General features: G+C 31.8%; 1 protein-coding gene and 2 pseudogenes across 1 annotated transcript; all 3 read left to right on the forward strand.

The window, feature by feature from the left end:
* Positions 1 to 2,590: 2,590 nt before the first annotated feature.
* LOC122597228 lies at positions 2,591 to 4,069 on the forward strand (annotated as a pseudogene).
* A 2,638-nt stretch (positions 4,070 to 6,707) lies between these two features.
* LOC122597229 lies at positions 6,708 to 7,972 on the forward strand (annotated as a pseudogene).
* A 1,452-nt stretch (positions 7,973 to 9,424) lies between these two features.
* On the forward strand, positions 9,425 to 15,088 carry LOC122596626 (probable pectin methyltransferase QUA3). Its single transcript, XM_043769236.1, has 7 exons — positions 9,425 to 10,030; positions 10,555 to 10,758; positions 11,260 to 11,470; positions 11,554 to 11,815; positions 12,237 to 12,611; positions 14,239 to 14,334; positions 14,595 to 15,088. The coding sequence occupies exons 1-7, from the start codon at positions 9,557 to 9,559 to the stop codon at positions 14,812 to 14,814; spliced, it is 1,842 nt and encodes a 613-aa protein (XP_043625171.1). The 5' UTR covers positions 9,425 to 9,556; the 3' UTR covers positions 14,815 to 15,088.
* The last annotated feature ends 9,533 nt before the right edge of the window (positions 15,089 to 24,621 follow it).

The following is a 24,621-nucleotide window of genomic DNA, read 5'->3' on the forward strand; positions in this document are numbered from 1 at the left end:
TTTGCGCAACCATCCCAGGTTTGTCTTTGATTTCGATTTTCCTAGTTTCTTTTTTTGTTGTAATTTTTACCTTTATAAAACATGGCTGTGATTATGTATAGTAAAGTTATAATCTTGGTTTCATTTTGATTGTAATTTTCTATCATGTTTTTGTTAAAGCTTTTTAATTTATATATTTAAAGAATTACTCGTAGTTTATAAGTGTGTATTTAATCAGGAAAAAGACATGAATGGGGATCTTATTTGTTTTTAAAAGATGTGCTCAGATTAATCAAGAATATAAATTTGTTGGTTCAATTTCTTTCACAAAAAATTCAAAGTAACATCAATAGCTAAAAGGGATAAGTAACCCAGAATATAACTAACTATGACCAAATGTATATGGTAGAAATGAACTAAGATTTTGAACATTGTATGTTGACAATTTGGTAAAAATGTTCAAATCATGTAACTGACCAATAAAAAACTTGCACGTGGCAGCTCATATAGGTTGCCAAATATACGATGCTACACGATTTGGATAATTTATCAAATTGTCAACATACAATGTTCAAAACCTTAGTTTATTTCTACTATATACATTTGATCATAGTTACTTACATTCCGAGGTATTTATCCCTTTACAAAAGTACAAAACAAACAATCTTTTATATTAAGCTTGCAGACCTTCGGACCGTATCTTCATTTTCAGATATGGAATCAGACTGCAGAAATTTTATGTCTGTGAATACAAACAACACCTTCAACTTGCTATCCATTAGCGTTTTCTAATTGTTTCATTAGGCTTTTTGTATGCATATACATAACGTTTGGTAATATATCTATATTTAGCCCTGAATCTATTATATGCATCAAATGTGTACTGATGTGTATTTTCTAGTCTTAAATTAATGAACACAAAATACGTAGCTACTGACTACTACACACTTGCGGGCAGTGTACCCGTTCGTATGCAATATAGTTGACTTGGTAAACCGAGGTCGAACACAAGGACTTGATAAGCAATTGTTAGAATAAAATGATTCAGCTTAAAAGGGGGGTTTTGTGACCGAATTGTCACCTTGCAAAAGTTAGTGAAGAAAGTCAGTAATCCCGTAGGATTAATCGCAAAAGAGTATTTGATTGGTTGAATCTTAACACTTATTTAAAAGGAACACCTACTTGGATCAGCTCACATGCCAATCATCGGGTCTAACTGTTACTTGCATTTGTTGAACGACTCAAAATGTAGACAAGATGAACTCCCGTTATACTTGGAACTTTAACTGCTCAAAATATAATTATTGCTCCCGCACTTAATTTCTACTCTAAACAGTTAAGCATTAAATACCTGAGTTGATTTTATGACTTAATCTTTTAAAAGCTTTCTCCCGAACTGCTTATTCACTTAATCAGATCCCTCTATCATAAGCGTTTACACACTCGAAATGAATTTAATTGTTTAAAATATTTATCGTTGATTTCTCCCGAACTCCAACGATTTTAAGTTAATTATAGACCGATTAACCATTTCATAAATCAATTGATAATGACATAGATTTCTCCCGAACTTCTAATTACATTTATCAATCAATTAATATAAAAGTTGAAAACAATAATTAAATCCAAATAAATGTGGATCTTCGATTAAACATACAAACCTTGTTCAACATTCACAAGCAACATTAATTCGACCCTATGACATGCTTACTACCCAAGCGGGTGCTAAGGGTTTAGCTACTCATATTAAAAACACAAGAACAAACAAATAGAGAAGAAATCATATTATACCAAATGATTGACGAAAATCCGGTAGCAATGATAATTACAATCCAATGCTGAAAATATGTAAAACCCTAACCACTTGTTTGCTCCAAGGTTTTTAAAACTATGAGAAAACTCTAAAAATTATGCCCAAGATTCGTCCCAAGTGCAGAACCCTAACTGAACCTTTATACAAAATACGTGTGTAACGGCCGTTAGTGGGCTAACTGGCGTTACCATTGTACTAGATCACTAACGGGCGTTACCCCAGTAACGACCGTTACTCGCTAGTTAAATTCTAACGGTCGTTACATTACTAACTGCCAGTTACAGGAGAAACCACAAATCACCTCTATAACGGCCGTTACTATAGTAACGGCAGTTACAACTTCCAGATTTCGTTTTCTTCGTCTTTCGTTTGATTTCACCCGAATCCTTCTCCCATTTCTTCCATAACTCATCAAAATCGACCAATTCATTCGTCTAATCAATTTCCAACCTGAAAACACTTAACACACCTTCAAAGCATCGAAAGTTGGATATAAAACTATCAAAATGACGAATAATTGGTTCTAAAATCACGTGGAAAATGGTATAAAATATGACACATCATGTACCATTACCATGTGTTATATATTTGAGGCGACATACATGTAAGTTGTCACATCAACAATAATACCATTATATACTGCTATCATAAATTTCATGTTATAGTTGGATACATTTCCAAGAACTCAACTCTTGTGTATTTAGACGTAAGTTCCAAAATGGAAGAGAATGAATACCTTGAAACTGATTTGTTTTTTGCAAACATTATATAGTGTTGGTGCAACAAGAATATCCAGAGATGAAAACCCAACGTTTGGATTTAAATAGAATCAGCAACCTTCCTTCACCAATAATAGAAGACATCCTATGCCGTCTTGACCCGATTCAAGAGGCAGCAAGGACATGTATTCTCTCGAGAGAATGGAGGTATAAGTGGGCCAACGTTCCCAAACTTAAGTTTAATGAGTATATGTTTGAAGTATCAACTGATGAGAATCAACCATCTACGAAGTTCTAATTTTTACATACTATATACCAAGTTCTCTTACTACACCAGGGTCCTATACACGAGTTCACCCTTATCATGGACGCAGATAACACTTGCATAGAAATTGATCACATAATTATCACTTTGTCAAGGAACAATGCTCTCAAGAAACTAACACTTCAGTTTACTGGTCATGCTGATTATAGGTTACCCTTGTCTATATTCTCATTGCATCAGTTAACCTACCTATGTCTTTTTTCGTGTCAACTTGATCATCGGCCAATATTCAATGGATTTTGTAATCTTACAACCTTATGTTTGAGACTTGTAAGAATCTCTGCTAAAACACTTCAACATCTTCTATCCAGTTGTCCATTATTGAAAAGATTGTTTCTAGTAAGTTCTTACTAATGATCGATTCTCTTTTAAAATATCATCCTTATAAACTTTCATAATTTATCCTTTGATATTGTAACTTGTAGTTTGTAGATGATTGCAGTATCACTAATGATGACAATTCCACTATAAGCAAGCTACTTCAGAGTTTAACAGTGGTCGAGCATCTATCTGTTTTGTATTGGATCGTTCCGGTAATATTTATATATCCACCCATGGGACCAGGGGGTCCCCACCCATTTACCCTTTTCATATAGTATGATTGATTCGACCAAGAGTAAAATAAATCACTCTTTTTAATCTTTATGTTTTGGCTATGGTTCAAGGGCATTGTTGAAGACGGAATTCCAAAAAGGCTTCCAGCTCCATTAGTCCACCTCAAATTCTGCTATATAGAGGAACTGTTTTTCCTTAATAGATATGCGTTACCCTTTGTTGTTTTTGTAATTAGAAGCTCCCCAAACTTGGAAATACTTAGGCTAAAGGTAAACACCAATACACCATAATCTAAGCATATCTTCGATTACGATTATTTTTTTTTTCTTCCAAAATATACTGACATAAGTAATATTTTGACATCTCATGTAGATGTATTATCATGACCCATCTGAGACATCAGAGATGCAATTCCTTACACTTGAAGATTATTCAGATATTTGGTTAGAGAATCTGAACGAATTCAAGATTGGAGATTTTGTTTACATGAAGCATTCAATGGAGTTAGTGAAGCTTATCTTGGCCAAGTCGCCTGTGCTGAAGAACGTGACCATATACTTGAGTGATGAAGTTACGAAAGATGAAGAGATTCTGATATTAAGAACTCTATTACGCTCCCCACGTGCATCGCCTATGGTAGAAGTCATTGTGGAAGGTCTTTGTGATTCAGAAGATTGAAAATAGGTACATTGATGGTTTTATGACTTCAGGAAAATGTCACAAGTCGCAAGAGTGATTGTTTTTGTATGTTTGATGATCTCCATTTACCTTGAGCCCTGAAATGAATTGTCTTAGGGCCCGTTTCTTTTTTTAGTTATTAAGTGCTGAGTGTATTAAGTGGTTGAATAGATTAAGAATGTCTATATGTATTAAGTAAAATATAGGTAATTGACAGTTATTTTTGTTTATTATTTAAAAAAAAAAAACATAACATTTGACTGAATGATTAAGTTCTGAACTATTATTTTTATTAAATAAAAAAAAAATTATAAGACCACTCTTAGTGGTTCCCAACTCATATTCCCAAATTTCGTATCCAAATCCAAACTTGAGTAGAATTTGAGACAACATTCCTTATACATTTCAGTACAAGATTAAATGGTGTGCCGATGGAATAAAATTTTTAAAATCTTGATAATTATGAATTAAATTATTAAGATTTTTTTAAAGTTTTATACAGTAGTAGGATAGACTCAATGGGTATGTATAATGGATTAAAAAAAGATTAAGATCCTTTGAAGTTCTAGGTAACTTTATTAATAAAGTTGTGAATTTTGACCTTTGGATTAAAAATGGTCAAGATCAAAAATTGATATTTAGATCTTGACATTTGATTTTAATCCAAATGTCAAAATCAATCCAACTTTATAGTTAGTTTTAACTTTTAAGAATCTTTATCCATTAAAAAATAGAGAATAATGATTAATCTTCTAAAATTTTTTCTAAAGATTCTTGTAAAAACTTTTAAATCTGTATATTCCACTAACACTTTTTCATAATCTAAATAATTGATTTTGTTATATGTCATAATTATTTGATAGTTGATAGAATTTTTAAGAGGACTACATAGTAATTAAGAGGATATATTATTTTCTAAAAAAAATAACCACTTGGCCTTAGATCAAGTGGTCACTTGGGGCCCTTTTGGGGTTTTTTCGGAGCAGATGTTGGCTTGGAGACCAAGGATCAAATCTCAATTCCTCATGGTTTCGGACATTTACTTCTTCAGATGCGTGTGATGCGTGTTATCGCACCCTTGGTCTCTAGGGGTGCCTTCGATTTACAACCTCTAACATATTATCCGCTTAAATTTCACTTGTTTGAGGCAATAACCAACTAACCCTTGCTAAAAAAATATTATTTCCTAAAAATATACTACACAATTTCTTTATCGGCTAAGCGCGCGAAAAAAAAAACAAACAAAAATAAACTCGCGTTCCCTTTTTCCCACTACTCCCCTCCCCAGACCCCAATCCACTTCTTCACAGCCGCCGGCCAGCCTCTTCTACGGCAAGCCCACTTCACCGGCCAACCATTCTTTCCTTCGCGGGCCATGATAATATTCGTCGACCACCCTTTGCGCACCCATCCCAGGTTTGTCTTTGATTTCGATTTTCTTTTATTTTCTGGTTGCAATTTTTACCTAATTAAAACATGGTTGTGATTATGTTTAGTGAAGTTATAATCTTAGATTCATTTTTTTTTTTTTTTTTTTTGAAAAGTTCTTGGATTCATTTTTAATTTTAATTTTCTATCATGTTTTTGTTAAAGCTTTTAAATTTACATATTTAAAGAATTAGTTTGTAAGTCTTTGTATCTAATCAGTAGGAAAAAGACATGAATTGGGGATCTTATTTGTTTTTAAAAAAGGTGATCAGATTAAGCTAGAGTATAAATTTGTTGTTCAGTTCCTTTTACAAAGTTCAAAGTTGCAACAATAGTCTTTTGTTTACAAAACAAACAATCTTCTTTATTAAACTTGCAGATATTCAATCAGACAACACCTTAGACTTGCTTAGCATTTTCTAATTGTTTTATGATATACATAAGGTTTAGTAATATATATATATATATATATATATATATATATATATATATATATTGAAATGTACATCAAATGTACATGTATTCTCAGTTGTTATATTTTTTTGTTGAAATGTATGTCACCTCGAACAAAATACCATCGATTACATACAATAATGACATTTAAAGTTAGATACATATTATAAATTTTATGTTATAGGCGGGGCCTCGAGGGTTTAATCATCCGATCACCATTCACAAAAATACTTTTCCTTTTATACATTAGTTGCACCTTGAACCTTTTGTTTATTATGTCTATGTCCCACAAACTTATAATTTTTATACATTGTTGAACATTGACTTTTTTTTTATGTATATGCCTAACAAACTTTTAATATTTGTATATGGTTCATACATGGTTGAACCAATAAAAAAAGTGGTTGACCTTGACCACGTATGAACCATGTACAAATATTAAAAGTTTGTGGGGCATATACATCAAAAAAAAAAAAAAATTTAACTTGTAACCATGTATAAATTAATTTTGCTATTTTAGAAGTTTGTGGGACATAGACATTAATAAAAAAAAGTTTAATGTGAAACCATGTATAAAAGGAAAAGTACGTTGCTGATCTAGTGATTAAAGTCGGATAAATTTCCAAGCACTCAACTATTATGTATATAGACGTAGATTCGAGAATGGAAGAGAATGAATATTTTGAAACTGATTTGTTTTGCAAGCATTATATAGTGCTGCTGTGCTGGACTGCTGGTGCAACAAGAATTTTCAGATATGAAAGCCCAACGTTTGGATTTGGATAGATACAGCAACCTTCCTTCACCCATAATAGAAGACATCCTATGTCGTCTTTACCCGATTCAAGAGGCAGCAAGGACATGTATCCTCTCGAGAGAATGGAGCTAGGTACAAGTGGGCCAGCGTTCCCAAACTTAAGTTTAATGAGAATATGTTTCAAGTATCAACGGATGAGAATCAACCATCTATTCCCAAGAGGTTCAAATTTTTCCATGCTATATACCAAGTTCTCTTGCTACACCAGGGTCCTATACACGAGTTCTCCCTTATCATCAGCCAATATTCAATGGATTTCGTAGCCTTACAGCCTTACACTTGAGACCTGTAAGCATCTCTGCTAAAGCACTTTGACATCTCCTATCCAGTTGTCCATTACTTAAGAGATTGTTTCTAGTAATTTCTTACTAATGATCGATTCTCTTTTAAATTATCAATTCTTATAAACTTTCATAATTTATGCATTGATATTGTAACTTTTTGTAGTTTTTAGATGATGGAGGGATTACTAATGATGACAATTCCAGTATATCCGATCTACTTCAGTGTTTACCAGTGATTGAGCATCTATCTATTTTGTTTTGGATGATTCGGGTAATATATATCCACATATATAATATGATTGATTCAACTCAGAGTAAAATAAACGTCTTTTTTTAATCTTTATATGTTTTGGTTATGGTTCAAGAGCTTTGCTGAAGACGGAATTCCAAAAATGCTGCCAACTACATTAGTCCACCTCAAATTCTTGTATATTGAGGATCTGTTTTTCATTGATGACTATGCGTTACCCTTTGTTTTTTTTTTTGTTTTTTTTGTAATTAGAAGCTCCCCAAACTTGGAAAAACTTAGGCTAGAGGTAAATACTATAAATCTAAGCATATGTCCTATTAGTATCAAATTCATAACTTCCAAAATACACTAACACAAGGAAGTTTTTGACATTTTCATATAGATATATCATGACCCATCTCTCGAGACATTACGGATGCAATTCTTTACACTTGAAGATTATTCGGATATTTGGTTAGAGAATCTGAATGAACTCAAGATTGGAGAGTTTGTTTATTTGAAGCAGTTTATTTGAAGCATTCAATGTGTGCTGAAGAACGTGATCATATACCTGAGTGATGAAGTTACCAAAGATGAAGAGATGCTGATATTAAGAACTCTATTACGGTCCCCACGTGCATCCCCTGCCGTAGAAATCATTGTTGAAGGTCATTGTGATTCAGGAGATTGAAAATAGGTGCATTGATTGATTGATGGTTTTATGACTTCAGGGACAATGTCACAACTCACAAGAGTGATTGTTTTTGTATTTTTGATACTCTGTATGTAAGTTGCGGTTAGAGGTGTATGTCATATTCTGGCATTTTAGTCCGCAGTATGTATCTGCATTAACCATTAGCATATATGCATCTGCATTAGCCATTACCAAAAAAAAACTACTTGGTATAAAATAAAATAAACAAATATATAGTCATGTAATTGACTAATTGCACCATTAACTTTAGCTTTACACTTTCACAAAACTTGATCAATTACTGTATTTAATATACAAATCATTACATACTCCCCGTGCCATTTTAATTGTTCAATTTTGACTAGTCAATTCTTTTTTTTTTCCGACTTTGATCGTAAATATATTTATCAATTGAAAGTACATTTACAATAAAATCATTTACAATACCTGAACTATTTTTGTACTTTATTTTATTATAAGATTTGAATATTGTAGAAGACTAGCACGCTAGCATAAATGAAAACACATGATCATCTTAAATATGTTACGGTAGATTTTTGTATTTTATTCACTCACTACATTTTGACCATCTTGTGTACTTTGAACCCCGTTTAAAGCATATATTTTTTTTATTGATATTTGATGACCCCTTTAACTACTCATGCTACCATCTATTTTCTTTTAATTTATCTTTGCATAAAGTTTGAGATCCATTGGATGGGAACCAATCTATTGATGATACATATTTTGGCAGAACCCATGTCGATTGTCATCACTTGTCAACCCCTCATCCTTCTTTCATCGTAATTATATACTATATTTCTTTCAGATATGTATGAAAAATGGGTTTTGTTTTATTAGATGGAAAAACTAAATCAAAAGGTTTTTGTTGATTACAAGAGATAGTTAATGGATATAAGATAACTAATACTTGAGCATTAGGTAGGAGAGATATAAAGAGAGATATGATAAAGCAACACCCGAACTATAATTTTACTTTATTTAAAAATTTGAATATTGTGAGACACTAATACGCTATCATAAATGAAAACACATGATCATTTTAAATAAGTTAGAGTAGGTGATATATTTTATTCACTCACCACCTTTTTAACCATCTTGTTTATTCGAACCCCGTTGAAAGCATATATCTTTATTGGTATTCAATAACCGGTTTTAATTACTCATACTATCATCCATTTTCTTTTAATCTATCGGTGCATAAAGTTTGGCATCCATTGGACTAGAAGAATAGATTAATCGTACATTATTTGAAAGAAATTTTTATTAGTTCGTGAAATACGAGTTAATTCTCTTTGCTAAAAGTTATGTATTTTTGTTTGATAAGTTATAAAATGAGTAGTATTGACTCGCAAAATCATATCATATCATATAAAAAAAGATAAAAGAATATATCTATATATATGAAAAAAAGAAAACAGTTTTATTTGTTTATTACTCTGCTCCTCCTTCCTCTCACTGTCTCCTTTTCACACCCTCAAAACCAAACCAAATCAAATCTAAGACTCATAACCAACCAGATCTCCCTCACAAAAATTCAATCAAATCATAATCATAAAAAATGGGGCACATAAATCTAACTTCCCCATCAACACCAAAACACCGCCCGTCATCACCACCACGTAAATACCAACTCCTCGACTTAATCTCCACAATCTTTTTCTCAATCGTCATCCTTTTCTTCCTTCTCATCTTCACTCCTTTAGGCGACTCTTTAGCCGCCTCCGGTGCTCAGTCGTTGCTCCGGTCCGATCCCAAACAAAGACTCGGTCTTGTTTCGTTAATCGAGTCCAAACAACACCCACCTCAACTCATCGATTATTGTACTAGTACGGATAAGAATAATAATGATAATAAGAATGGTGATGTGGATTATATGCCGTGTGAAGATCCGATGAGGAATAGTCAGTTGAGTAGAGAAATGAATTATTATAGGGAACGACATTGTCCTAATGTTGATGATACTCCTCTTTGTTTGGTTCCGATTCCTGTCGGTTATCATGTCCCCATTCAATGGCCCGAATCCTTACACAAGGTTTATTCTCTCTCTGTATCTATATATATATATACATTTTAGTTGGATTTCAGTATTTGTGTTTTATAGGTGTAGAAAGGTAGCTGCTTTTTAAGTTATTATGTTGGTTAATTTGATAGGTTAAGTGATAGGGGTGTTTGTTTTTGATGGATCGGTATGGCAATTAGTTATTATCGGATCTCAGCCGTCCAAACTAACTTAAGATCCAAAAGGTAGAGTTAGGAGCATTCTGTAAAAGCTGTTTGGGTAAATGCATACATCAAGAATGACTTTTTAGCTTTACCCATAAGCTAATTGGGTATTGTGTCGGGTGTCGACTACTTACTATCTTATTGTCGTTCAAATGTGTCTTGACAACTCGTTTGTTTTCCATCCTAAATGCAATCTTAACCACTAGCATGCATTACCACACCTTGAAACTTCGTTTCACATCTCAAGTACTTGCCTTTTTTTTCTGAAGTATGATTAAGGGTATACAAACACATGGCTTATAATCGCGAAGTCTTTTTTCTCTTTGTATGCAGATATGGCACGAAAACATGCCATATAATAAAATTGCCGATAGGAAAGGTCATCAAGGATGGATGAAAAGAGATGGTCCGTACTTCATATTTCCTGGTGGCGGTACTATGTTTCCAGATGGAGCCACACAATATATTGCGAAACTTAAGCAGTATATCCCTATTTCCGGTGGGGTCCTAAGGACGGCTCTTGATATGGGATGCGGGGTAAGATTAAGAAGTTTTGGATTATATTACTCTTTTCTTCATCAGAACTGCTAGATGTATAGTATAGTGTAACGGTTTCAGAAAGCGAATGATCCAACCATTAGAATGAAAATGGGTCCTTTTTTGTTAAATAAAACAAATTCTTATAAAATATTCAAAAGCTTACATAACTGAGTATTTTATTATTTAACTAGAAAACAGTTTTTTATTATTATCTTAATAATCTAAAATGAGGTTTCAATGAACATTTATTATGTTCAGTTTGTATTATTTATTCATTTCTACATATAGAGAGTACCATAAAGTTAATCAAATAATGTATAAAGTAAAGATAAATTACACATTGTCTTTACATATGGTATGAAAAGTCTATGAAAATATTTCATGAAAAATTATCCCATTTCTATGTGCCAACCAAACAAGATAATAGAATATCATGATCTGTTTTATTACCTTACTCAAGATAGGTTTTCAAACATCTATGATATGATATTTTGTCAGGTTGCTAGTTTTGGAGGTCATCTGCTAGATGAAGGCATTTTGACGCTCTCTTTTGCTCCAAGAGATTCACATAAATCTCAAATACAATTTGCTTTGGAAAGAGGAATACCCGCATTTGTTTTGATGCTTGGCACTCGCAGACTTCCTTTTCCTGCATCCTCATTTGACTTGATGCATTGCTCTCGTTGTTTAATTCCTTTTACGGCATATAGTGAGTGCACTTCAACTAGTTCCTTATTATTTATAAGCGATCTCATGTATATCTATCTAACAGTAGGAGTATTCACATTCCAGATGCAACATATTTTATGGAAGTTGATCGATTACTTCGCCCTGGTGGGTATTTAGTAATCTCGGGTCCTCCGGTACAGTGGGCTAAACAAGATAAAGAATGGGCTGATCTCCAGGCAGTGGCTAGAGCATTATGCTATGAACTAATTGTTGTGGATGGGAACACCGTTATCTGGAAAAAGCCTGTTGGTGACTCATGTCTCCAGAATCAAAACGAACTCGGGCTCGAATTGTGTGACAAGTCTGATGACCCAAGTTCTGCATGGTTTGTGATCTAAATATTTTTGCTTTGGATGGTTTTTAGTTTTATGTAGGAGGTGGCAAGACGGCGGGTTGAAGCGGGTACCTTCTTGGAATGGGTCGAAATCAGCTGAAATGTTTTTGTTTGTTTTTAAACTACCTTGAATATAATATAATATACTACTAAATTATGATCATACAAAGAATTCTATTACATTTATAATCTAAATTTACAGATGAAACAATTCAGGAAATTTTGTTTTATTAAAAATAGACTTGAACAACTTGCAACATGTTTCACTTGTTCCCTTCTTTATCTAGGTTCTTTTTACCCGTTTCAGAGAAAAGACTACCCAAATTCACTTAGTCACAAGTAAATGGGTTGAAATTTTCACCTCTGATCTATTTAATTTTGTGAAACTTGAAAATATATTGTTGATATGCAGGTATGTGAAATTGAAGAAGTGTGTGAGCCAGACATATTCTATCAAAGGAGATTTTGCTGTTGGTGCAATTCCAAAATGGCCACAAAGACTAAAAGTAGCTCCATCACGAGCCACCATCATTAAAAATGGAAATGATGTATTTGATGCCGACACACGTCGTTGGGAAAGGAGAATTTTTTACTATAAAAACTCATTAAACTTGAAGCTTGGGACTCCTGCAGTACGAAATGTGATGGATATGAATGCATTTTTTGGTGGTTTTGCTGCTGCATTGACATCAGATCCTCTGTGGGTGATGAATGTTGTCACAAACCGTAAACCTTCGACTTTAGGTGTTATTTATGATAGAGGGCTTATTGGTGTTTATCATGATTGGTAAGTTATTTCTCCTTTGTACTTCATTAGAATCATCAGTCAGAGTCAATAATTTTTTGCGTAAGTGCTAATTAAGTAGAATCAAAGATATTTGCTTGGTAGATTTACTATTAAGGCTATGTTCTTGATTAAATAACTCATGGGAATACAAATGGTACCGACTAAATACGAGTTAGTGGGTTACATATCATTGATTGGGGTTGTCCAAGGTTAGGGTGCAGAGGAGAGTTTGGGGAAGTATGGGCAAATGGTTATGCGGATATGGATATGTACTAGTGTTGGTAGATGGGTGGATGGGTTAAAAGGTGAGAACAGGTTGAAGTTGAAACAGACTATGTAGTATGGGTCAAAACGTAATGGCGGTTGATCATTTTTTCCCCTCATATCTGATGTTTCTTTTGCTAATAATTTTTGTGTTAATTATGATTAGAAAACATCATTGTTACAATAACAATGTAAGTATATATAAATAGGAACGAATTAGAAGGTTGTAAGATGAACTTTGGGTGACTTTCAACCTGTTAAACTTATATGAACCACCCCTAAATCTTTATTTTGACCGATCTTAAGTTTAGATACAACCTAGTGGGTTCCATTCATTAAACGGGTCAAATTTGCTATCTTTAGTTTGTAAAAAGTTAGTAAGTAAGCACTCAATGCCATCTTCCACGGGTTTTGGGTCCCAATACCTCTATGGTGTATGGGGGAGGTTAAGATGTAGACAGCCTTACCCCTACCTCGACGGTGTAGAGAGGCTGCTTGCGGGTTCTATCTAAGATAGAAAAAGACCTCCAGCCTTGCAAGGCATAGAACCCTTGACCTCTGTCTCCAGAGGCAAGGGTATTAACCACTTATCCAACCAATTTGTTGTCTATAATATGTATGATGGATTAGTACTAGTGTGAGAGCATATGGGATTCATGTCATATTAACATATGACTACACCAAAGGTCACTTTTTCCCTGAGCGATAGTTGGGGTATTTAATACTAAGCTATAAGTTAAAATGACGTTGTGCATATTGTTGATCGTCACTTCAGTATCAATCCTTGAGATTAAGTTAGGATTTGTCATGAAACTAAAGCAGTAATGGACAAGAGGGCTGGGCTCATGATTATTGAAATAGATCACATGAATAACATTTATATAGTGATGTCTTAGAAGAATATACTTCAGCATATAGGATTGATGCTACAAAGTGCTAGAGAGATTAGTGAAGTTATTTTAGTCATAGATTGATATAATTGCCGGTAAAAAGAATGAGATATCTGTAAGAGTTTCACATACATGGAAGGGTATGTTTTGTGGGATGAAAGTGATGTTGTGGCGTAAGCTTATTATAGGTCTAAGACATTTTCTTATCTTAATATTCAAAGATAAAGTTTGGTGTACTTTGTTCATAAAACAGATTCCTTGCAATGTTTTGGTCCAATTTAGAAGAAACTGGATGAAAATTGGGTGGCCTAACGCTAGATGTTTTTATGTGGCTGTCTTTGCTTAACTTAGATTGCTTATGGATACATTATCCATTAAATATTCATTGTAGCTTGCTTGTGATTTAAAGTTATTGTTAATTTTATATCCGGAGTCCCTGACACAACTTTATATTACTTTTGCAATGTTTCCAGGTGCGAACCTTTTTCAAGTTACCCTCGAACTTATGACTTTATTCATGTAGTTGCACTTGAATCCCTTATAAAGGATCCAATTACCGGCAAGAACAGGTAATTTTCTACTGCTTACTACATGTAACGACCTCTTCATTTAAATGTCAGCATGTCATGATGTTTATAAAACTATATGTTATGTGTTCACAATGTTGCTATCGAACAATGGTGAAAATGTCATTCCTTAACCGTTCAAGTTTGAAATAGTCAAGTTGTGCACCAGGTACGACCAAAAAAAAAGAAAGGGGTGGGGGGTGGTAAATGACTAGGTACAACTGTACGAACATTTGTTTGACCAGGTGATAATTTTGTTGCAGATGTAATATCGTGGATGTCATGGTGGAGATGGATCGATTATTGCGACCCGAAGGAACAGTTGTGGTTCGTGATTCCCCTGAGTTTATTGCAAAAGTAGATAGAATTGCTGGTTCAGTAAGATGGAAATCTACTACACATGACAAGGAACCCGAATCACAAGGGAGGGAGCGAATTCTAGTCGCCACAAAACCTCTTTGGACATTACCTTCGTCGTCTTAACACGCTACAGTTATAGGTATTTTCTTTAGATCTAATCTTTTTGTGTCATGTAAGTTATTCATCAGAAAGCTATTGTATGCATCAATGCACAAGCTTTCTAGTTCCTTGTTCGGTTTCAATTTTTTTTGTTGAAGTAATAGTTGTTAGAACAAGAAGGAAATGGATGAAAGCAAAAGATAATACAAATTACAATGAAATGTATGAAAGCAAAGATAATGTAAACTTAGTATATTAGTGTCTCAATTTGTCAATGATATATGTTTCGTATGTTAAATTTTCTTGTAATAGGTTACTTTGTGAATTTATGATACTACATCAGTAAGAAATAAGCATGACATTTAGTAATCTTATATATTGGTAATCGTATACTTCAGGTTTTTTTGGTAGTCATGACAGTATCGAACAATGTTGGACTCGTTAGTACACTGTGACATGTGAATACCCTGTTTTCTCTTGTACGCGTATGCATTTGCTCTCCTGATGTGCATGTCTACATTTTTGTAAATGCACCTAACTGTTGCAAAACTTATAAACATCAATCTACAAGTCATATTCACTTCTCTTTTAGTAGTCCATAGGAGTGTTATGATGTATGAGTTTTGTATAAAAGGTCAACTTAGATGTCAATTCTATGCGAACTCCAAACAGAACATGTGCAAGATGTTATTACACCATAAATATGCATATTTGTTGTTTCTTGGTTTAAATAGTTTGCTTTAGATTTCACATTGGGCTGCTAGTTGTCATGTCTGTACTAGGTTGGTGGGCTAGTTGTCATGTTTGTACTAGGTGGTTATGATTTAATGTTCCGATATATATTCTCTCCCTGCCGTGTACAATAAATTGAAGAAGGGTGCTGCTTGTCTTACTGTTGATGATGAATTGATGATTCACGCAAATTGCTCGTCAGATGTAGACTGTAGGTTTTACATAACAACTTATTCACTTCACACCAAAAATCTTCAAGAAGGGTCAAGATGTAGACTATAGGTTTTACATAACGATCAACATACTTATTCACTTCACAGTTCACACCAAAAGTCTTCAAGATTTCTATTTTCCATGATGACTATACGAGTTAAAACATGCCGGGTTAGCTTGATTTGTAACTCTTTTCATATGCTTTTATATAAGCTTTTCGAATATGATTATTTTTGAAACTTAATGATAACTTGTTTACAATTACTGTTTGACTAGTGATAAACCAATATTATAAAATCACTTCAGTTCTTTTCGTTAGGTCAAATTAGGATTACCTTTAAAGCATTAGCAATGGATTTTCCACCACTAGTCTGTCAAGACTACATTAGAAAAAAATTCATGACCATTATTCAACCACTAATCCATTACAACATCAACCAGTATTCTGGAACCCTCGGTTTTTTTTAAAATAAAAAAAAAAACTTGAGAGCGGAAAAAAAACCCAAATTTTGTTCGTTGTTCCCATTACGAGTCAGCCAACCAGAAGTCAACTACGAGTCCCACATAATGGTGCGGGCTCGTGGTTTGCACCATCATGAGTCGAGCACCTGATTACTGGTATCCATTTCTGCTACTCTTACGAACGTCGGCCATCGCAATGAGTTTACTTAATACTCGTAAGATTTAATAATGTAGCCCATTTATGTACCCACTAACAAAAGCCCAATAGGAACAAACCAGCAGTTTAATATTATGATATTAGTATTAATAAAAATTAAAATAGTACTAAATCACAGAAGATATGGAAAAACGCCCTGACAGGCGTGGTTCATGGTGCATATTTTATAAACAAGTCATCTATTCTAGAGTAGGGTCGGTAAGGCAACATCAACATCACCTTGGGCCTAGATGGGATTTTTTAAACCAATATATAGTAGCTATAGAGTAAAGTTACATAGATATACATATATATGAAACAAACTTTCATGAACAACTTTGGTCAGAACTGTTGAAAATATGGAACCACGTCGGTAGTGGAGTAAAAATTTAGAAGTAGTTCATTCCTAAAGTCGGATTTGAACCATGCTTTGTCCAAACCATGGTCAATGTGGCTTTTATTAGTTACTTGTTATGGTGTCACTGAAATTCGTATAGGTAAATATTTTATGATAGATTGATAGGAAAAAACAAACCTTTGAAAATAATTATGAAAATATTCCAATTAGACATCTACATTTGAGTAAAAAACTTAAACAAAAGTACAAAACTCTATACATTCATCCTTTAAATCTTTTGTCCGGAAAGTGGCGATTCATGTCTAATTCTTACTAGGGTTGTAAACGAACTGAACAGTTCATAAACCGTTCGGCGAGAAGTTCGTTCGTGTTCGTTCGTTTAGTTAATTAAATGAACGAACATGAACAAAACTATCGTTCGTTCATTTACGTTCGTGAACATTCGATAATTTGTTCGTGAACGTTCGTTCATTTATGTTCATGAACCGTCATTCGTGAACAATAGTTTGTTTATGTTCGTGAACATTTGTTCGTTATGTTCATTTACAAATATAAAATATTTGCTTTATATAATATATATATTATTACTATTTAAGAAAAATTAAATAAAAATACTTATTTATAAATATTTTGTTCATTATTGTTCGTTCGTTTGTGTTCGTGAACAGTCGTTTATGAACACAAACGAACGAACATGAACAAGTCATTTTGTTCGTTTATCTGTTCGTGAACCATTCGTTAAGTTAAACGAACGAACATGAACAAGGTTTCATACGTGTTCGTTCAGTTCGTTTACAGCCCTAATTCTTACATAAGCCACAACTTTTGATGAAATTAAACGACCTCTAATTCAGTAATTCCAACTATAGCACAAGGCATTGCCTCGTATATAAGATGACTCGTCTGTAAATCAATTTAAGTATTTTATTTTTAATTATGGGTGAATATGGACCAGTTGGAGTCACATTTACAGTCCAGTTGGAGTCACATTTACATCCTTATCAATTTCAGTTAAGTTGAGTTCCTTCATTTATTAGATAAAAACGAATAAATGGATATTTGTCGAGTTTGAAAAAGAAAAAACTTTTTGTTAACAAGATACCAAGTTGTGAACGAATTCAAAACATAATTTGTTACAAATAACAATTACATATACATAAATATACTATACAATGTGACAAATGTTTGTTCTTTGTAAAAACTTGAGACCTTGAGTGTTAGCACAATGAATATTTCATGACAAAGAAAAAAAGTGACGTTATCAACAATTTTAGAAAAAAAATAATTTTAAATTTACTATAACTAGCTTATATAACATAAAATTCTAGATCTAGTAAGTTTAAAAATAAAAAATAACTTTAAAGTGTGATTCATCTTAAAATAGTTCATAGCTCTATATAATTCTTTACTTTATATATATATGTGTATGAATGTTTATTTTATGTGTTAAACGTATAATTTATGGATAAAAAATAATACCTGCCTCCAATTTCCATTTACGTCATCTAAATTCACTAAAATGTTCGAGTGAATCAGAAATTCATCATATTGGGTGTCCCATTAGTCGATGTTGATCCTATGAAGCATATACTTAAAAAAAGTTTATGGTTTAAATTAATGCCATGTAAAATTTATAATTAAAAACGGGTAAAATGGGATTAAAAAGATAAGCTAGTTGTCACTCCATTACAGTTGGAAGTCGAAAGATGGAGGGTGGTATTGTATTATAATATTGGCCCACACTAGAGACGGTCACGTGGAAACACATTCAACTTGGCTCCATCCATCCTTTCCTTCTGCTGGGATATTTTCTACTTCTATTCCTCAACTTCAACTTTTTACATTTTTGTTAAGTTTCTTTTTGGTATTCAGTTTGTACATTGATAATTCTTTTTAATCTCTTTTTTTTTTTTTTAAATACCTCAAATAATCTTAAAATCACTTAAAAGTGGAAATAGATATCTAGACTTCACCCCAAAAATACCAAGTGAGCCAATCTCACATTACATAAACTTGTTATCATAAATTATCGATAAAATGAGGGTATTTACTAATAAGAACACAACCAGAGTGTTCCGATTTTTCTTTTTTTTTTTTATACGATTCAATTAAAATCCTTTCCACATATTTCTTTACCCATTTCTCTTTTTCATCTAACTTTCTGTCTATGGAATTTAAAAATCTATTATTTCTCTATATACATTTCTATTCATCTTTTATCAATATGAATATGAACTTAAAATAACTATTTCAAGATGTGCCCTAAAATGATACATGTATTAGACAACCCCTGCATAAAAACCTCATTTATATATTAATTAAGCATACTTTCATGGTAGTTTTGCTCACAAGGAACTTATGAACCGCTGATTTGATCATTTTTCACCTTTTTCACACTTAAATAACAGCTAGAATTTATTCTACGAACTTATTTATTTTGCTTAATGCTTAATAAATAGCACATGAAATATTTGAGCCTTAGACCCCACTAATTACACTTTAAGCCCTCTGATGTCAATTTCTCTTTAATTGGCCATTGGTCATAACTATTGGCCTATTGTCATGACCACTCTATTCTATTTCTCTACCATGGCGGATTGAACCAAGCCCCTACCATATCTTTGTTGTCTATTTATCACTTTCAAATTATGATATAGATATACATGCAAATCTCTTAACAACAAGTTTGTTTATTTTGTTAACTCACAAAGGTTGTGATTCCCACCCCTGCTCCTGGTGATTAGCCCAAAAAAAGCCATTAATTAACGTGTATAATTTCCTACCATTCATGTTTTAAATGACAATATACTCAATCAGGTTCAATTTTTGCCAAAGGCAAGTCTGAAAATGAAGCTAACTATCGATGCAAAATACTAAGAATATATGAGGGTTTTGGTAGTACCTATCGATTTACCCTTAAATTATAAAACATGTTTTTTATCAATCACATTACCGCTTAAGAGAGTCGGCAGTATATATATGCTTTCATGGTCAAGAACCATGACTAAATAGTGCATCATAAGGAAAAAATCGATGGCGATATATATGATGTAACATCTTCTAAAAGATTCTTTCGTTACACTAACACGCAATGTACATTGAATTAGAGGTGCATTTTCATGGAGCCATCAATCTAATTAAGTTGATATGAATTGCATATAGACGTCTTGAGTTTTAGTCATCGTTGCGTCGTAGGCTCCCTAGGTCGTAGCTAGCTAGCGTTTCCGAGAGTAACTATAAGTTTTATGGTTCAAATTGTTATGCCTATAAATGCATTTGAATACAACGACGTAATTGAAGTCCCTACATCGCTCGAGAGCCACAATAAATTGTCCTAATGACTCGTCACAACTTGCAACCACGACATATATTTGAAAATGAGACCAATTTAGTCCTTACATCTTCAATTGGCAGCCATAAATTATATACTCTATGACATTTTATGTTGTATATATATACGACTACGACTAATATATGGGCATTATTGTAGTTCTTAGGCTTTTTTTAGAGCATCATTAAATTACTATCTATGACTCGTCATAGCTTTAATCGTTTGAAATCGATATCATGGCAGCCTTAGCTTTTCGAAGGCATTAACTTTGCATCAAGTACTCCAGAAATTTGTTGACAAACATGTGCTATGTCATGGGTTCATGCGTTTGATTAGGCATAATAACTCATCATTTCTATATAAATAATAATTGTCTTTTTAAAAAATCAAGTGATAATTAGGGCCGACCCTAAAGAATTTTGGGCCTAAAACAATCTAGAAAAAAAAAGTTCGCTAGATTAGAAGTAACAAATTTGACCTGACGACTTAAAAACCAAAAGACACGCATATCTAACGTTTTAATAACCTGATCAAAATATTCATAGTTAATTATGAAATACAAAGATATTAAATAATTTATATATATACACGTTACATTTATATGTATATAATTAAAATTTAAAAAATTCCAATCCTGGAAAATCAGAATATCTATCAATATCTATATCTATATTTATACTCCCTTATAAAGCATTTTGAAGTTTTATTTATGGTATGTCTTAAAAAATTAAGCATACTTTTTTTTTTCCTTCCAAAAAACCCCTTTCACTATATATATGGTTCTCAAAATGGTCCTCAGTACACTACAACACTGAATTATCGTATCTACCCTTCTTATAACAAATTGTCACTCCTAAAACAAAATTCTGCCGCAACGTGCATGTATTATGCTCGTAATGATTAATGATGATCGTCTAATTTGCCGAATGTTCTAGTCTCCAAGTCCCAAGATAACAATGATACATTTATAGTAACATAATGAAAATACAATAACTCATCACACAATTTAAATAGCATTTTGAAAAGTCCATCACTGACACACTGTTATTCTTACGTAGAGTGGTTTTAAGTGGCGTCTGGTATTCCGACCATTATTTTGGTAACCCGATCAGATTATTAATGACAGGGGTCTCACTTTTTACTTTATCATATATACCATTATAAACATGGGGACCCACACTTTTTGGTTGGGATATCAAAAAGTGTGATTGGGATACTAGAGATGTTTTAAGTCCTACATAATTACACACAATAAAGAATGTATAGATAGATAGATAGATCATTATGATGTTGTACTTGTGGTAATAATATAGAGATGTACTAATTTGAAAATGGGGTGATTAAAGTTATATAGTTTATAAGTTGCTCTCGTGTATTAAAGAGTACCACATGCTTAAAAGTACCACTCTTACCATATAGGGTAGGGACGTTACATTTAGTGTTAAACTTCGGTTAACTCATGGAACACAATCCTTCATGTTCTATCTTAGTAAATCCCACTTATACCCTCTTCTTTATGGTCGATTCACTTGTAGAGTATACGTACTTGGGTTGTGGCAATGAAAATAAAAATCATTTTTATTTTTATTGAAAGCATTTGGGTTATTGCATTTAGATTATAAATCAATATCACATTTATCAAAATAATTACCTTTCCGTCTCATATTAAGTGTCCTAATTTGACTTTTTAAGTTTTTTTTTTAAATTTTGACTGTAAATAATTTTGTTTGTGTTTAATAAAACTTGATATATCATATATGAATTGATTGAGTTTTAAATGTATTTTTCATTGATATAATTTTTGTAAAATAATGTATAACTCAAACAAAAATATTTACGGTCAAAATCGGAAGAAAAAGACTTGACTAGTCTAAATAAGACAATTAAATTGGGACGAAAAGAGTATAATATAGAGATAAACTCATAGAATATGATGGATATGAAAATTCATTATCATTCCTACTCAAAAACTACATCTATGATGATTCCAAACTTATGAGTTATAACTAACGCCCCTTAAATCCCACATAAAACATCATAGGCAACGAAGACCCGATAAACTGATAAAGGTTATCACGTATTACATAATATAATTAAGTGGCATTTCACCGTTTATTAGATAAGGATCATAGGTAAGAAAATTGAAAATGAAGTAGCTAATGACAAATTGGCAGTCACATGAAAACGAGTATTTTTTTAATAATTTTTTTCTAAAGGCAAATTTCATTAATCAGAAAACAAATATATATATAAAAAAAAAAACGGATAATGGGGGAAATTCTAACCCTAGTAACACAATTACTAATTGCCGGTTTTTGTTAGCCTATAATCAGTTTGTACCTTACCGGTTAAGGTTATAGGTTAAATTTCAGGTCGGTTAGGTTAACCGGTTATTTTTTGCACCTCTATTCTTAAGTCTCCAAAGTCCAAATATAAACAAAAGTAACTCCCAATACCATCTTCCACAGATTTTGGGTCCCAATACCGTTTTTGACGGTGTATGGGGGAGGTTGAAATTTAGACAATCTTACCGTTACCAAAGGTAGAGAGACTGCTTTCAGGTTCTACCAAAGGTAGAAAAAGACCTTCAACCTTGCTGGGTATGAGGATCAAATCCATGACTTCTGTCTCCAGAAGCAAAACCTCCAACCACTGATCCAATCCAGTTGATTCTCCAAAGTCCAAACAATTGGCAATTAATATGTGACTCATTGACACTCCATTATAGTTATTTTGTACACTTTTATCTTGAAAAATAGTACATTTAAGAATTGAAAATAAAACATCTCTTTAAATTTAAACATATTAAAAATTATAAAATTTATTGGAAAAATCAACAACCACATACGTATAGGGTTTTGATTTTCGCTATTGTATGCTAAAGTGCTAAAGTCTTTAACCAGATTTCTTAAGCAAATGCTAACTACAACCATGCTGATGATAAAATGTACGAAAATGTTTCAATTATCATGTCGAATCATAATACATGATAAAGTAAACTACTCGTATAAAATACCAGTAGTAATGAGAAATATATATTTAGTGGAAGATACTTAAATCCACCTAGATAGTTATTGCAAATATGTAAGTATAAATCTAAGAATGAGAAATATGTTTTCGGTGGAAGATATTTATCACATAACTAACTTCATATATTGATGAACAATGATTAGTTTCAGTAATCCTCATCACACAAACTTATTCTTCATCATACAAAAGCAATAAATGGGGAAATTACTACCCCTTTATTTGCATGTAGTGCAGGGAACCATAAATCATTAAATTTTAATTTTAAAGTGTTTCACACACTATTCATTTTAATCCTCCTAACAAAATAGTCTAAATATCCTCTTAATTAATTATTGGATGATGACATGTGAAAAAAATCAAAGGACAAAATTGCGAAAAAGAATGAATGGATAATACATGTCATAATAACATCACCGTCTCATCAGTGAATGATCAACTCTTAAAAACAAACACATTATTAAGTCTAGTTTAGGAATGAGGCATATCAATCATTATTTTTAATATTATTTAATTTCTACACTTCTAATATACAAATTTATAATACTTTAAATTTCTAAGATTATATTATTTATTATTTTAAACACAAGATTAAATAAATACTAAAGTATGTAGGATATAAGGTTGGTCATGATTACCTCTCAAAAATTTAACTGTATTGTAATGTTAGTATAATATTTATTTGTTTTTTTCATAAAATTATGTAAACCTTAAATTTTTTTTGACCTATTTAATAAATAAATTTACATGATTTAATAACCAAAATGATTATATTATAATACCTATTGGCTATTGGTGTTTAATAAATCATTGTTTGTTTATTGAGATGTAAAATCTTTGTAGTTTTTAAAGAAATGAGAATCTGTTAAAGAATTAAAATTTAAAAAAAATAGAATCTGAATAGATAACAATAAGATGAAATTAGAATTCAAATGAATTCTAATTTGTTCCTATTTAGTTGACTGGAATGAAATGAAATGGAATAAAATTCACAATAAAAATGACAATAACTAATTATATTATATATATACATTTATTAAATTAATACTAATAGTATTTATAAAAAATAAATAATTTATTAACGTTTCTAATTTTATAAAATAATAAATTTTTAGTAAGATAATAATTTTTTGATAAAATAATTACATCTTTTAAAAACTAACATTATTTTTTATAAAATAAATAGTTATTGCATAAAATTAAATATTTTTTATAGAAAATTTAAGTTTATAAAATAATAAAGATTTTTACAAATTATAATTAATCATTAACAGTAATATTATTATAGAAAAATAATAATAATATGATATGATATCAATAACTTCTAAAACTAGTAGTTTTTATAGAAAATATATCTTTTTTATAAAATAATAACATTTTTATAAAATAAATTATTGTTTTTAAAATAAATAACTTTTTGATAAATTAATATAATTTTAAAGTAATACTAAAATTTTACAAAATAGTAATAAATTTTAATAAATCTATAATTTATCGTCAAAAAAAATTTAT

This window comes from Erigeron canadensis, chromosome 4 (genome assembly GCF_010389155.1).
Source record: "Erigeron canadensis isolate Cc75 chromosome 4, C_canadensis_v1, whole genome shotgun sequence".
Taxonomy (NCBI): Eukaryota; Viridiplantae; Streptophyta; class Magnoliopsida; order Asterales; family Asteraceae; genus Erigeron; species Erigeron canadensis.

Bases quoted from the DNA above. Each gene is read 5' to 3' on its own strand.
- LOC122596626 (XM_043769236.1), top strand. From the start codon at position 9,557: ATGGGGCACATAAATCTAACTTCCCCATCAACACCAAAACACCGCCCG. The intron at 10,031-10,554 runs GTTTATTCTCTC...CTTTGTATGCAG, and splicing joins GGCCCGAATCCTTACACAAG to ATATGGCACGAAAACATGCC. The intron at 11,816-12,236 runs GTTTGTGATCTA...GTTGATATGCAG, and splicing joins GATGACCCAAGTTCTGCATG to GTATGTGAAATTGAAGAAGT.